Below are 16,281 nucleotides of genomic sequence, written 5' to 3' on the forward strand. Positions count from 1 at the left end.
GAGTACGAGTACACTTTAACTCTTCTGGATTTGAAGTACTTACAGTAATGACCATTTGCCAGCATGTTTGTTCTTTGTTAAATGACCTGGTATTAGTTAACATTGTGGCCCAAAAAGTGACTTTTGACAGATTTTTTCACAGATTCTAAAGCATTCAAGTTGCATTTGAGTTGCCAGAAGTTCAAAATTACATTTAGCAAGAGTGTGGCTTAAATGATTCCCCAGCCATGATGAATAGAATACTTATATTCATAAAATTAGTTAAGCTGTAGTTGCTTGTAATAAATTAGTTGCATAATTTGCTAAGTACAGAAATACCGCATACATTCTGAACTAACTCTTCTGTAGGTTACACAATAATTTAATTAACTACTTAAATAAAAAATGGACTTGCTCAAAATAACTCAGATGATCAAATCCCTGATACCTTAAGTGATGTCACCATAAACATTTTCCCTATTGTCCTTTTGGATAATATTGGGGGATCAAGACGCTACCTGGCCTGAAGGGATATACAGCCCATCCAGCCAGTTCTGGGTCTGCTCTGGGTCTTCTCCCAGTGGGACCCCTCATCCACCTCAACTGGCTCCTTTCGATGCGAAGGAGCAGCAGCTCTACCTGGGGGGTTCCCCTGGATGAGTTCCTCACTGATCTCTAAGGGTTCGCCCTTAGAGATCAGTGAGGAGCTTGTTGATCTCTAGGGGTTAGCCCAGCCTCCCTACAGAGGAAGCTTATTTGACCCGCTTGCATCCAGATTCTTTGGGTTATGATCCAAATTTCATAACCATAGGTGAGGGTGGGAGGGTGGCTGCGCTCATAAATTGAGAGTTTTGCTTTAAGGCTAAACTCTTCACCATAACAGACCAGAGCAGCGGAGCTTTACAGACAAAGCCCCAATCCCTCCATCTTCCGCTCCATCCTACCATAAATGGGGAACAAGACGCCCACATTGTCCATCTCCTCTGCTTAAGGCAAAGACTGATCCCCAACATGGAGGGTAGCCTACAGACCATCTTTTTCCAGTTGAGAACCATGTCCTCAAACCTAATAATGACAATAATAATAAACATGAGTTGTTTTCTATAAATCGACCATAAAACTAAAAAACGTCAATGCCGTTAAAGATAGCAAAAACAACGTCTGATGAGACCGCACACGTGTGGTCGGACGTGAATCCTGTTGTTTCCGAGCTGCTCCTGAAGGCATCAGCAGGCCCGTCGCACATTCGCTGCCCCGTGAGTAGCGGAGGCGGAGGTGTTGATTGACGTATGAACGAGTCAATCTCCTAGACCCGTGAGTCCCGGTGTTCCGCAGCCCACTCCCTGCAGCTCCGCCTCCTCCCCCGCAGCTGGGGATGGACTGCACATTCCTCACACTCCGGGTATCGATAGTACAGAAGCGCCGTGGCGAAGCGAAACGATCCGAGGACACGACGGATTTATACGGCACATGAAACTTTCCAAGGGCACGTAAGGTAGCTATTCAAAGCCTCATTTTCTCAGATAATGTAAAATTTTCATTAGCGTTTTTTTTTAAAACTTTAATTTAAAGGAGGTCTAGTGCTTCCTTTCTAAAGTGGGGAAGGGGTCAGCGGTGTTCTCACTGCGTTCTTGGCAAAGATAAATAGGCTGGAGAACAGAATGGACTTATTTACAGGTGATATGTGGAAGTAGTGTTTTAAGCACCAGGTTTCCTGTCATGTCTCTATCCTTGTTTTTTATTCATTTAATTAAATCAGTCCCGCCAATCAGATTCTCTGGATTTGGGGGTCAAACAATCAACTTCCTGGGGCTCCATGTGGTAATATCTAAATGGTAAAACTACTGAGTGAGGGGGGAACCGTGGAGGACCGTAGGATGAGTAAAGTCTGTCAGCCTGCAGGGGTGTATGGCACTGAGTCACCGTGTTTCAAATGTTCTCAGTTACGCCTCTTGCATGAAAAGACGCACACGTCCAGGCTGGACACTGGTATTCATGCGCAGCAGCAGCATGTTTGCACATTTGCAGAGAAGGTTCCGTTTTATAAGTGTAACTGTGCTTGGTTGGTGCTCCTATAAGCTGGATGTAGAGCTTTTTCCACGGCAATGTCTTGTAAACTGTCAAAGTTTGGGTCCTCTTCGCTGGACTTCAGGCAGAGCAGAAATCTCAGCGGTGGAGGCTACAGATCCATTTATTCATATTAAAACGTTTTCACACGTTGATTCATGACAACCGCAATCTTCTATGGGTTTTATTGGGATTGTATTTGACAGACTAACACAAAGTGCACAATTATTAAATTAAAAAGATGCATTTGATACAATTTTCACAAATAAAAAAAATTTGGAATGTTGCATAAATTTATACTTTGTAGAACCTTCTTCTGCTGCCATTACAGTTGCATATCTAGAGACAGTAAATGTAGCACTTTCCTGTTAGCAAAATAGCTGAAGATGAGTCAGATTGGATGGAGAAATTCTGTAAACATCAACTTTCCAATCTTACCACAGATTTTCAATTGGGTTTAGGTCTGGACTTTGACTGGGCCATTTTTACACCTGATGCTTTGATCTGAACCATTCCGCTGTAACTTTGGCTTAATGTCATTAATATCATTGCCCTGCTGGAAGGTTAAGCTCTGCTTCAGTGTCAGTGTCTTGCCGTTTCTGACAGGTTTTCTTCTAGAACTGCCCGGTGTTTAGCTGCATCCATGTTCCTATTAAAGCTGACCAACTTTCCTGTCCCTGCTGAAGAAAAACATCCCACAGCAGGATGCTGCCTCCACCATGTTTCACAATGGGGATGGTGTTTTCAGGGTGATGTGCATTGCGAGTTTAGCGCCCCTAAGATCAAACTACACAGAGGTGAACAGTATTTACTGATCAAGGATCTCTACTAGGGATGGGCAATTATTTTGTTATTCATTGTTGTCAGGGAAAAAATGTGATAAAATTTGTGATTTATCCTGATAATGACTAATGATGTCCTGCAAACTGCAAAAGCTGCTATAATAGATACGATTTTAGCTCTTGCTGTTTAGAATTCTTTTCCGCTGTTGGAACAACTAGTGTAACTACTGTACTGAAGTAGCCTGTTGGATTGTAGGTATGTTTTATTTTTGGAAAAACAACTACTTAAAAAAGATTTTTTACAGGATGTTTGAAACAGGAAAACCTCAGAAGCCCCAGCAGCCTGTCTGCAGAAAAACGATACTAGTGCTGTTTGGCCTTGAGGAGGTTAAGATATTAATATTATCTGTATAGCTACAAATATTAGAATTTGTTAGCATATTGTTCAAATGCTTTGTAACTGATGATATATCTATTTATTGCTGTAGGTCAATGTTGGGTCGAGGTGTGAAGCGGAAGTGGAGCTGCCTGGAGGAGCTGGAGGCAGAGGAGCTCCCTAATGCTCCAGTGATAGAGGAGAAAAAGCAGGACGGGGAGGAGGACAGAGGAGAACAGCAGTCCGAGTCCAACATGAGCCACCTGCAGCAACGTCAGCTGGTGCTCAGCCTCTGCTTGGAGAAGCTCCAGCACTACCAGGCTGGCATGGAGCTCAGCCTGCGTCGGTCCGTGCTGCTCATCAACACTCTCAGGCAGATTCAGGAAGAGATGCGGTGTGATGGAAGTGATGTACGGCTCCACAGTGTAAACCCTGATGTGTGTCTTCTCAGGGATGATTTCAGAGAGGATGAGTCGGTTACATGCCCAGGGTGTGCAGAGGGAGACAGAGAAAGTCCATCTCTGTCTCCCCCACTGTCCCCAGAAATGCCCTTTCAGGAGGCAAACACCTCCCTGGACCTGCAGAAGTCCCTCCCAAACACAGTCAGTAACACATTTAGTGATGCAGGAAATGCCATGGGCTACCTAAGTGACCTTGCCCTAGACGATATCTTTGAAGACATTGACACATCCATGTATGAAACTTCAGACCTGCCTCCTGCCTGGGGAGCTGGCTCTTTGTGGCCGGTCAGTGTGTCATTTTGGCCTGATGAAGATGCGAAATCATGTTCCTCAGCAGGAACCCTCCAGTCGTGTCTACTGGACCTGAATGAACTGGACCACATCATGGAGATTCTAGTAAAGTCCTGATCTCTCAGACAAAGTAGGGGCGTCAGAAGGTACCCTGACTGAAGGAGGCCTGCTGGTGATTTATGACGTACTTCTGGATATTTCACACTTCATGTGACCATGACTGAACATACGCAGGCATGATGCTGAATAATACTCTAATTCCATTGCTCACTCCTCTTTTTGATTCCAGCAACTGATTGTTCTGGAATTATTTCCAGATTTCCTTAGATGCAGTAGCCTTCTTTTAGCCAACAAACTGGTAGTGTACAGAAACAAGTGGGAGAGGGGTTGGGTCTTTGTTATGCTTTGTCCCGAACAGCTGGAGAAAACTCTGCTCATTCCAGCACCTTCTCTGGCTTTAAAAGGGCTTTAAATCAAAGGAACGAGATGATGAAAAATTGGAACGGCTTTGATTTGCAAAATATTTACATTTCGAATTTGTTATCTGGCTCATGCCTACCAGGGAGTCAAAACACAAGACTTTTTCAAAAGGTTTACGGAGAGGTTTTTGATTTTTCACACAAGAGATTTATAGATGAAACTATCTTTAAAGTGTAACTTTATGTAGCAAGCAGTAAAATGTTTTTAGAAGGCCAGAATGACCCATTTCTACACATATAGATTTTAAACTGGATTAGGAGCTTTTACCTTTACCTTGACAACAGATTGTTTAGCAGTGAGGTGGACAGTTGATGCACCAAACATCATGCCATGTCTGTCTTCCTTCATTCAGTCAAACAACTACAATTTCAAATATCTGGTATTGTGCCACTTTTCTCTCCAGTCCCTGTTGTAGTGAAGCTCTAAGCTCTCTGCATCAAACAGCAGCTATGGAAGAGGGAACCCGAACTGCCATGAAGGGTGCGTCACTCAATCTGTCAGGTCAGATCTGGGTTGATAATTAATTAAAGTTCCTTCAGTTACTCAAGAGGCCATGCTTCAGCCAGCCAGGAGGGCAAATGCCTGACTTTCCTCTCAGAAATGGGACTGAAAGCCTTCTTTTTATGGAATGCCAAAAGTGCCACAATATATTCAAAAAATAGATACTTCACAATTGTTTATATAAATGTCATGTTTAAGACCAAATTGGAAATACAAATCTTTCAGAAATAAATCTATTTATATATAATCATCTAAAATATTTTGAAAATATTGTAAATATATAACTAAATAACTTAAAATCCATTAATTAAAATGTGTTAACATCCTTAAACCGTGTTGCTTTAAGTAGGATTTAATTAGAGCAAACTTAATCCTGCCCACTACCTATGAAGGTTAATGTGGACAAATTCATAAAATGCTGCTGCGTTAAATAACTACAAAAACTAAGAAGTGATTTTATGTCATTTTTGTATTTTTTAAATAATATTTAACTAATTATGTATTCAATGAACTGTGTATTGTTTCTGATTTGAATTAATTAGTGACATTTAGTGATTTATTTATTTCATTAATGTAATTCAAACGTGGCACTTTTGGACTTCCACATTCAGCACCAGCCAGGTGCTTTTTAAAACAACTACCCAAAGCTGCAGCTGTGTTGTTGGGTGTTTTATTATTGTCATGTAGTTGAAAGATCTCAGATCTAGAGGTATTTCCTTTTGCAGCAAAATAATTAGAACTTTTCTTCTATTGTATTTAAAGGGTAAAATGTTGGGTTTGATGGAATGTTTTAATCTAATGTTTTATTTATGGTTGATAAACCGGTCTCCCCTGCAGTAGATGTGAGGGTTTATTGTGTGAGTCTGAGTTGAATTTGATTCTTTTTTTTGTTTCTTTGTTTGGGTCTCTTGATAGAACGGCTGCTCTTGAAGCCACTGAAGAATCAGCAGCTTACTGTTATGGCAGCTCGTGTTTTGGGTAAATCCAGCATTACATGAAAGCAGCAAAAAACATGTATTTTTTTTTTTAAGAAATAAATGTAATCCCAGCTGTCACAGACAATAGGAAACTTTGCCATGTCCTAAAATTGTAAATGACAACATAAGCCTATGTCCTCTTAAGGCCTTGCTGGTGTGCATTTTTTTATTCCAGTGGTGGAAGTTTTTTTTTTTTTTTTTTTTTTTTTTTTTTACAGTTTTCTACCTGAAAGTGCAATCTTGTGTCCAGCGGATGCAGGGAGCGAATCTCGATCTTAACCGTCACTGTTTGCGGTTTACTCCTTTTCTACCTCGTGTTTGTTGCTAGTTTACCTGGGCACTCCTGCTTTACTTGTGCTTTACTGCCAGAGCCATACGCCGTCTGGCACAGACACTTTTGGACTCCGCTCTTTGCTCTCGGACCAAAGTTATCCACCCCCATCTCGTGTGGAAAACGTGCCTTACTACTGTACTGAACATGCTGTTTGTGCAAAGCTTTTTTTTGCTGTTTGAGCTTCTGCTTTGCTGTAGAGAAACCTGAGACGTGCAGTGAGTTGTTATGTAAAGCACTCAACAGCAAGGACAGTTTTTTTTTCTCACTCTCCTTGGCCATTTTCTGCGCTCGCTGAATACTACAGGCATATGAGCCTAATGTATCCTGACGGGCTGAGAGAGGAGGTGGTACTGAGGGCTGGGAGAGAAAAACAAGAGTTGGAGGAGGGAGGGAGGGAGGGAGGAAGCGGTTTATGTCACTGTCTCATAAGGAGGGGTTTGGGAGCTTGTTTTGCCCAGACTCAGACCAACAACCAATCACATGAGATGTGTGAGGAGGTCCAACAACTTGTTTTTGACCCGATGGCTCTGGACAGACATACGTTTTGAATCAGCTCGATTGTAGCCTTTGGAAAAATAAAACTATTTTCTGCTTTCCTTTTACCTAATCTGAAGGAATGCAAAAATTCAACCTGTTCCATTGTTATTTATAATAGCATCTGAGTACATGATGTCACAATAATCTGTAAAGAACAAGCTGTATTTGATGCTGATCATGGTGTAAATGTAACTGAAGGAAGTGTTTTGCTCGATAATGTTATAATTCTTTATGTATTTTTGTGGAATGTTTTATAGATTTTCTCCAATAATACAATACAAATCCCCAAACTGTTTTGTGTTTTAAGTGTTTTGACAAAATTTGAACGAATGTAATTTATTGGTTTATTTGACAGGGGCATTTCTCGTTAATTGACAGCTTTCATTCTTCCTGAAGAGGTGGTACAGAATCCGCTTAAAATGAAAACACGAAACACATTTCTCTTTGCTAAATGCTGAAATAATAAAAGAGATAATTGATTTTGAGGCTTTTTAAAAAAATGAATATCTTCATATTCAAAAGCTTACATACCTTCAATTTGGGCAATCCCAGATGATGACGTAATGGCTTTGTAAGTATTTGATATGTTAATTTACAATACTTGAGTTATGTGGAGGCACAGCGGTGGATGCATTTCCAGGCAACACCCAATCCTTGGCACAACATGCATGAAGGTGCCACGTTCGTCTGTTCAAGCAAATATAGTATGGATGTGTATAAACACCATGGCAATGTCCAGCCCTCATACTGATCAGGAAGGAGACTGGTTTTGTTCCTTGGAGTTAAATGTGCTTTGGTGCAAAATGTATCAACTCCACAACAAAAGCAAAGTACATTAAGAAAATGCTGCCAGAAGCTGGTCAGTGTCATTATCCACAGCTAAACGAGTCCCATGCCTCCATGGTCCACTAGGAGGCGCTTGTATGCCGTAGAACATCATCCCAATTGTGAGATTCAGGGGTGGCACCACCATGTGTAGATATTTTGGTGCAAGAGGGACTAATCAATGCAAAACATAGATGGCTACATGTGTAAAGAACATTGTATAGAACCTTTGAATCAAGTTAAGGCTTTAGCACAAATGGGTCTTCCAAATAGACAATGACCCTAAGGATACCGCCAAATTGATTTAATGTCAGACTGGTTATTTGTCTTTTTATACAGTGTATATAAATATCTAGTTTCAATTGTTCATACATCTAAATGTAAAAGATCTCAATAAAACAATTAAACAATAGTAAAAGCATAACAAACTCGAAAAGATATGGTAGGAAAATGTAATGGCTTTCATTCATATAATTGCCCGTTCACTTACTTAAAGATTGCAATGTTTCAGAATAGTAACACTGGCTTGTGACCAGGTGTTCTGACAATAAATTATTTTGTTTGTGAGAAATTCATATAGAGCATATGTACCTTTGCTCCCTTTGTTCACATCTAATATTTGATGAACCTGAAATTGGAGAGATTAAATGAGACCCTGTCGCAAACTTTTCTCACTTCAGATTTAAATTAGATGTCCTAATCAATTACAATTACAACTTTCTCTCCTGAAACAAAAACACTTGGCTCCACAACATACTTGTCAATTTGAGAATAGTTCAATTCAGTTCAGTTTATTTATATAGTGCCAATTCACAAAAATAAAGTAAATAGTAAAGCACTATTGACAGTAGTAGCTAATTTAGTGGGCTCGTCTAGGATAAAAATGCAGCTAAACAGATAAACTCTGCCAGTTTTCAAGTCTATAGGGTGAAAGAGAACGCATACATTTAGTCACGGTAAAAGCTCAGCCGATGGCTATGTCAAGCTGAGAAACAGGGTTGAACACTGAAAGTCAGTGTCAAGTGTATCATCTGTAGAATGAGAACATTAAGTTGTTGACAGCAGTAGCTCAGTTGATGCCTCCTTTCTGGAAGGTGTCACAGCTAAACAGAACACCAGGCCAGGTGTAGCTTCTATGAAGAGAAAAAAAAGAGAGAACATGAAGTTAAAACCTGAGAAAATAGTAGCAGATAATGCAAAATTGCAGTGTAGTAGGAAACTGGGAGCTGGTTCCACAGGAGAGGAGCCTGATAACTAAAAGATCTGCCTCCCATTCTACTTCTAGAGACTCTAGGAACCACCAGTAAACCTGCAGTCTGAGAACGAAGTGCTCTGTTAGGAACATATGGAACAATCAGATCTCTGATGTATGATGGAGCTAAATCATTAAGGGCTTTATATGTGAGGAGGAGAATTTTAAATTCTATTATGGATTTAACAGGGAGCCAATGAAGGGAAGTTAAAATAGGAGAAATATGATACCTCCTTATAATTTTCATCAGAACGTTTACTGCAGCATTTTGAATAAACTAAAGGGTTTTAACTGCATTTTCTTGTACTTCCTGATGATAAAAAATTATGATAGTCCAGCCTTGAAGTAACAGCTAATTCTGCATCCCTCTGGGACCAGATAGAAACCTGCTTAATATAGGATTTAAATGACATTTGTGTTATCCAAAGATAACACCAAGATTCTTTATATGACCAGAGACCAATTTAATGCCATCCAGAGTAATTAATAATACATAATACAGATTGTTTCAGTCACATTAAGTTTCAAGTATCACTACTCTAATCATACTGTGTTATTATTGACATAAGTCATTTCATAATGGTACCATGTATAGAAACTACAGTATCATCCAGATGTTTAAAAGTTGAAGATACAACATACAGAAGAAAGATAATATGATGAGTGGTATTGATTATAAACAACAATGGTCCAAAAATATATCCTTGTGGAACACCTGTAAGCAGCCTCAGAGCAGGTGTGCAAATCAAGTGTTTGTCACTACAGTTAATTTCTACTTTTGCCTCTCTGCCCATGCCCAGACACATTTCTCCTAAGTTCCCTGCTTGCTTGCATTCTTTTACTCCTAACTTTTTATCTCTTAGCCAAAATTATGGAAATATTGGATTAAAACAACTTCTTACCAGCGACTCCCAAGGATTATTATTATTATTTTTAATTTTTTTAAAGGACTTTGATGTTTTTATAATTGAACTCGAAAGCAGGACAAGTTGATGCCAGCTTATCAGCACAAAATGCCTCCCTTCACCACTGAGGACTTCGACAAACTTTTACAGAAATTGGCTGTTTTGGAGATGAAAATCCATAGACTAGAAGTGAATGTGGAGGTGAATATGGGGTACAATGATGATTCAACTCTGCCTGTGATCCCAAACAGTGACACCCTGCTCAACAACTCAGCCGGCAATCAGAACACTGAAAATAAACCTACCGGCAGACCCCCCTGGCATATTTTAGGCGCATGCCCAAAAAATCAAGGTGAACGACTCACTGGAAGATCTCAGCAATTAAATAAATTAGAATGGCCCGAATTACAGAGAAATGCCCCCATTTCCCCTGGGAAAAGGAGACTTCGACAGCGAGCTGCTGTCACAACAACTGATAGGAGTGAGACAGCTGTAAATAATGGAATTCCTCTCCAAAACAGATTTGCTCCTCTACAGAATGAAAACCAGGAAAATGATCCATCTTCTGAGAACAATAAAAGGTTTGAGAACAACCTTCATTCTAAACAGTCTTCTCCTAAATTGCCAGAGAAAAAGTACCCCACCAGACCAAGAACCCTAATAGTGGGCAACACAGCTGTGGATGGGATTAAAAACTTCTGCAACAAGAAAAACACAGAAGTTATGATTGGTACCAGTAACGTGGTCTCCGATATCTCAGAGAATATTCTTGCAATCACAGAAAAGCGCCCGTCTCTAGAAAACCTTATTATACACTGTGGAGCCATGGATGACGTGGCTAAGAAAAAATCAGAAAGACTGAAGGAGGATTTCACTCGTCTTCTGAATATTGTTAGAGGTCTCAATATCAAGGTGTTTCTCAGTGGACCCTTTGCACCAATTTGCTGTGGAGATTAGATTTTTTCCAGAATTCTGATGATTAATAAGTGGTTGAAAAAAACATGTGCCACCACACCTGTGAACTTCATCGACAACTTTAATATTTTTTGGGAAAAAAGACAACTCTTCAAGCAAGATGGTTTCTGTTTGAACAAGCCAGGAGCCAGACGTCTCACATCTAATCTCTTCTATTCAGTAAATAATCCACCAGCAGCTTCGACCTTCAGTGGAGAACATGGAGTATCAACAACAATGATAACGCTGCCTCCAGCAGCTCCAGCAGAAACAATCAGCCAGTTGGCTGAGAATGAGAGGTCATCACAAAAGTCTCCCCGTCGAAATCCACAGGAGAAGTGGACCCCCCCCATTATACCCCCATCCCCCCAAACCCAGACCCAGACCGACACCCCCGGTAAACCCCCCTCACCCCAGACCCCGACCCAGACCGCACAGAACTCTCCCATCTCCCCACTGAGCCCGCTTTTTGCCTTACTGGATTCTGGTAACATGAAAGGAGCTCTTAAAATCGGGACCCAAAGGGCTCTGACATCTTTTCCATTCAACACCCCCCGTGGCCGAGGCCCAGCTACTAAACCAACATCTTCCAAATGCCGCAGAGCCCAACCTCCCCTCTGTCTCCTCCTGATCAGGACCTTCAAATTACTTCTCTGAGATACAGTCTGGGCCCCAGTGGTAACTCTATCAGAAATGAGCACATCCAGGAAAAACTTGGGTCCCTAATAGGTGATAGTTGTAAAATCTCTGTGCTTATACATGACAGAAAGAACAAAGCCAAAAGGATAAGAGGCAGTAATAAACAATCAAAAAAAGCCATAAACTGTCAGGTACAACCACACACAGAGTTAATATCAACAACTAAGTCATATAAACTGGCTTTATTGAACATTAGATCTCTGTCAGGAAAATTATTTTTAATCATTGACTTCATTACTGACCACGATCTTGATGTTATGTTTTTAACAGAAACATGTTTACATGAATTTAATGAAGCTCCCATTCTGATAGAGCTGACGCCTACGAACTACAATTTTCTTTGTGAGAGCAGACAGCAAAGAAAAGGTGGAGGGGTGGCCACTTTGTTTAAAGATTTATTAGAGTGTAAAAAAGTATTTCTGGGCAAATTTGACTCTTTTGAATATTTGGCTCTCCAGGTAAAGAGCCTGGTCCGAACAATGTTCTTGAATATTTACAGGCCTCCTAAGTCCAAAACAAACTTTATCAATGATTTTAATGAGCTTTTATCTGTGATATGTGTTGATTATGACTGTTTAATTATTGTGGGAGACTTCAATATTCACATGGACAATCCTGAAGACAGAAGTCCAATAGATCTATGTGACTCTTAGAAATGTTGGTTTGACTCAACATGTTAAACAGCCAACGCACAAACAGGGACATATTTTGGACTTGATCATCACTAAGGGTCTAAACATTTCCAAGGTGTCTGTAACTGATGTTGCCCTATCTGACTACTTTTCTGTTATTTCTGAAAGCATCATCTGCAATGACTCAGTTTACCAAAGAGACATAAGAAAATGCATCTTTAAGGACGGTGCTGCTGAAACCTTTAACCAGATTTACTCTTCTACCTCGACTTTGCCCTGTAACACTGTAGATGAGCTGGTAGATAACTTTCATTCTAAAATCTCGGACATCATTGATTCAATTGCTCCAATTAACGTAAAAGTCGTTTCTGGGAAGAAAATGTCTCCGTGGAGAAGTGCTCCACCAGTCAGAAGTGAAAAAAAGGAGTGTCGAAAAGCTGAACGCAGGTGGAGAAAGACTGGACTCCAGGTTCATTATATTATCTATAAAGAGAGACTATACAGATATAACCTACAACTGAAAAATGCAAGGGAATCTTTCTTTTCTGAGATCATCAGCAAAAACATTAACAATGCTCGTGCATTATTTGCCACGGTCGACAGGTTAACAAACCCTCCTGTAACTGTAGCATCTGAACTCCACTCTACCAGGGCCTGCAATGAATTTGCTAAATTCTTCACTGAAAAAACCCAAAAGATCAGAAGGACAGTCAGCACATCCACATCAACTCCAGTACCAATGTTGTCTCCAACTAGAACTGATTTTGACAAAATTTCCCAATTTCACCAAATAAACTGCAAAATCTTAGAAGAAATCGTACAGCAACTAAGCTCTTCTTCCTGCCGTCTCGATGTTTTACCCACAGCTTTCCTTAAGAAAGCTTTGCCTGTAATAACATCTGATTTAACACAAATAATAAACATGTCCCTTTTGTCAGGTGTTTTTACCCAGGCCCTAAAAACAGCAATTATCAAACCTCTATTGAAAAAGAGCAACTTGGACAAGCTGCTACTACAGAACTACAGGCCTATATCAAACCTCCCCTTCATCAGTAAGATAATTGAAAAATCTGTGTTTCAGCAGTTAAACAACTTTCTAACAATGACCAACCGCTTCGATGTCTTCCAGTCAGGCTTCCGTGCTCACCACAGTACAGAGACTGCTCTTGTCAAGGTGTTCAATGACATCCGTATAAATGCAGACTGTGGAAGAACCACAGTGCTGGTATTATTGGACCTTAGTGCAGCATTCGACACTGTTGATCACTCCATTTTATTAGAGCGCCTGGAAAACTGGGTCGGCCTTTCTGGTACAGCACTCAACTGGTTTAAATCCTACTTGAAGGACAGGGACTTTTTTGTGTCAGTAGGTAACTTTACATCAGAGACCACAAAAATCACATGTGGCGTTCCCCAATGGTCCATCTTAGGGCCCTTCCTATTCAATATCTACATGCTCCCCCTAACTCAGATTTTAATAAACGATAACATAAGTTATCATAACTATGCAGACGACACACAGCTATACGTTACGATGTCACCAGGTGACTATAAACCCATTCAAGCGCTGGGTAAATGCTTAGAAGAAATCAATGCATGGATGGGCCAAAATTTTCTTCAGCTGAATCAAAACAAAACTGAAGTAATAATCTTTGGACCAAAGGAAGAGTGTTTAAAAGTTAGCACACAGCTTCAGTTAATACAGCTAGAAACCACCAGTCAGGCTCGAAACCTGGGTGTAGTGATGGACTCAACCCTGAACCTTCAGAAGCACATAAAGGTAGTAACAAGGTCGGCCTTCTATCACCTAAAGGACATCTCCAGGATTAAAGGACTAATGTCTCAGCAGGACCTTGAAAAACTAATTCATGCGTTCATCTTTAGTAGAATTGATAACTGCAACGGTGTCTTCACAGGCCTGCCTAAAAAGTCGATCAGACAGCTGCAGTTGGTCCAGAACGCTGCTGCCCGCGTCCTCACTAGAACTAAGAAATGGAGCACATCATCCCGGTTCTAAAGTCCCTACACTGGTTCCCTGTAGCTCAGAGAATAGAGTTTAAAATACATCTGTTAGTCTATAAATCACTGAATGGCTTAGCACCAAAATACATTACAGACTTGTTGTCAGTGTATCAACCACCCAGACCTCTCAGGTCTTCTGGCTCAAATCTACTCTGCATACCCAGAACCAGAACCAAACATGGAGAAGGAGCTTTTAGTTCTTATGCTCCACTAATCTGGAATAAACTGCCAGAAAACTGTAAAAGCGCTGAAACCCAAAGTTGCTTTAAATCAAGATTAAAAACTTATTTGTTTAGAGTGGCCTTTGACTGTGCCATTTAAGCATGATTAGTTGTGTTTTCAGTCTAACTTTCCTTTCATTTTCTTGTCCATCATCCTATTCTCTTTATTTTATGTTATTTTTTAAAATTACTTCTGTTGTTTGATTTTATCATTTGATTTGTTTTTGTGTGTCTGTATCTGTGTTTATTTGCTTTGTGATTGTATTGTAATTGTATGTACAGCGCTTTGAGTGTCTCGTTGCTGAAAGATGCTATATAAATAAATAAATTTACCTTACGGCATGCAATAATGATTGTTTTCCTTCGTTTCTGCTGGCTGTTCACACAAATTACTTTATTTATAATTTTAACCAACCACCCATTAACAAGGAGTTTGTACTAAAATCATATTTTTCCCAGATGCAACAGATTTATTTATTTTTTGGTCTGACAAGCAGATGTTACCCATCATTGTCTATCCCCCAAAGACCAGTTAATGTTAAGCATGTATAACCTACATAATGTACAATAACTTGCTAAAGTAAAGGTGGTAAAAAAATTGAGAGATGTTCTGGTCCATTCAATGTTTTAGGAAATATTTGAGGTCTAGCATTAATTGGCTAAATAGAAATGTGTGTGTCATTTTTTACAATATTATTTACAAAACAAAAGTCTGAAAACCATGTATTCCTTTCCTTCTGAGACATACTTATTTGGCAGTTTTTGTTGATCTTGTGGAAAATTATTTTCAATGCTCTGAACTTCCCTTACCTCTCTCCCCTCTGACCTCTGTGTTTTGTTACCCTAGAGGAGTTGGTCTGTAAAACCATTATCAGGCCATTATCAGAAGTTTATTCCTGGAGGTGATGTCTCAGGAAGAGCAGATGGGTCTGCTCGTAGATAACTTTGTTGCCTCTGACCCGAGGAGGGTCTAGGGCCATAAAGCACAAACTCTTTGAAGATGAGGTAACACCCACATACTCTTTAAATACTGTGTGTAAATGTTGATCGGGGCTCTGTTTCACTGACTAACCTCAGTGACAGGGTCTTCAAACGCTGAATGTCTTTGAATAAAACTTATAAAGACAAAGTCCAGACTTTCTTTTGTTGTGAGTTAATTTCTACCCCACTTTGATAAGAAAATTCCACTACAATTTGTTACCTAAAATATCACTAAAATACATTGAACTTTGTAGTTACAGTGTGATAAACTGTAAAAAAGATTAATAATTTTGCAAGGTAAAGCATCTCTCACTTAACAGTATTAATTGGATCTAATTGACATCTTGGAGCCAGAGATCACTGTCGAACTTTAGGGAGTCAGTTAAGGTCACGTGTGGATTTTTGCAATTTCCTGCAAATCATTTACTGTTAAATGCTATTTAGCAAATGCATTTATAGCCTGAAAAGTTGGGGGGTTGGGGATACAAATATTTCTGTTTTTGTTTTTTTAACGATTGGCTGGATATGAAATGGAAGCCAAGTACGCCCTCTAGTGGTCATTTGACAGTATGAGACAGATTTTCATTTGGAGTCAGGATGACGGTGCACATTGAAAAAATAGATTGTGTTTTGAAGTGTTTGCGGATGCTGCAGTCCTTCGTCTTTGTGTATCTGTCATTTTTGGGCAAGCTGATCCTTGTGTAAAAAGAGTGTGTAACAGTGAGGAACAAAGGTTTCTGGAAATGGACAGGAAAAAGTCTCAGTTACAAAGTATTTTCAGAGTAGCTCATATTTCATGTGTACTGTTGGAGTGTGCAAATCTGCAGCGTCACAGTCCATTCTCTCTACAAGTCCATTTTACTTTATCCACTTTAGGATGTCTGTGTTTTCTCTAGTAAGGAGCAACATAAGCAACAGACATGTGGGGAGCCTGCATTGGCTCTGTGGAGGAAACCTCACCTTCACAGAATCATCACACAGAAAGACCTTAGCTGAGGTTTATGT

At 40.0% G+C, this 16,281-nt stretch overlaps 1 protein-coding gene across 2 annotated transcripts; it reads left to right on the forward strand.

Annotated features, from left to right (window-relative positions):
* Nucleotides 1-1,267: 1,267 nt before the first annotated feature.
* On the forward strand, nt 1,268-7,079 carry si:dkey-177p2.6 (uncharacterized protein LOC568712 homolog). 2 transcript variants are annotated; one of them, XM_047392906.1, is made up of 3 exons: nt 1,268-1,474; nt 3,134-3,215; nt 3,317-7,079. In XM_047392906.1, exon 3 carries the CDS (start codon nt 3,321-3,323, stop codon nt 4,071-4,073), a length of 753 nt encoding a protein of 250 aa, XP_047248862.1. In that variant the 5' UTR covers nt 1,268-1,474; nt 3,134-3,215; nt 3,317-3,320; the 3' UTR covers nt 4,074-7,079. The 2 variants fall into 2 exon arrangements, with proteins under 2 accessions (XP_047248862.1, XP_047248861.1); XM_047392905.1 differs by lacking the exon at nt 3,134-3,215 and having other exon boundaries at nt 1,271-1,474.
* The last annotated feature ends 9,202 nt before the right edge of the window (nt 7,080-16,281 follow it).

This window comes from Girardinichthys multiradiatus, chromosome 19 (assembly GCF_021462225.1).
Source record: "Girardinichthys multiradiatus isolate DD_20200921_A chromosome 19, DD_fGirMul_XY1, whole genome shotgun sequence".
In the NCBI taxonomy this organism is placed as follows: Eukaryota; Metazoa; Chordata; class Actinopteri; order Cyprinodontiformes; family Goodeidae; genus Girardinichthys; species Girardinichthys multiradiatus.

What these genes read in the sequence shown, in the direction of transcription:
- si:dkey-177p2.6 (XM_047392906.1), top strand. Translation starts at nt 3,321, where the DNA reads ATGTTGGGTCGAGGTGTGAAGCGGAAGTGGAGCTGCCTGGAGGAGCTG.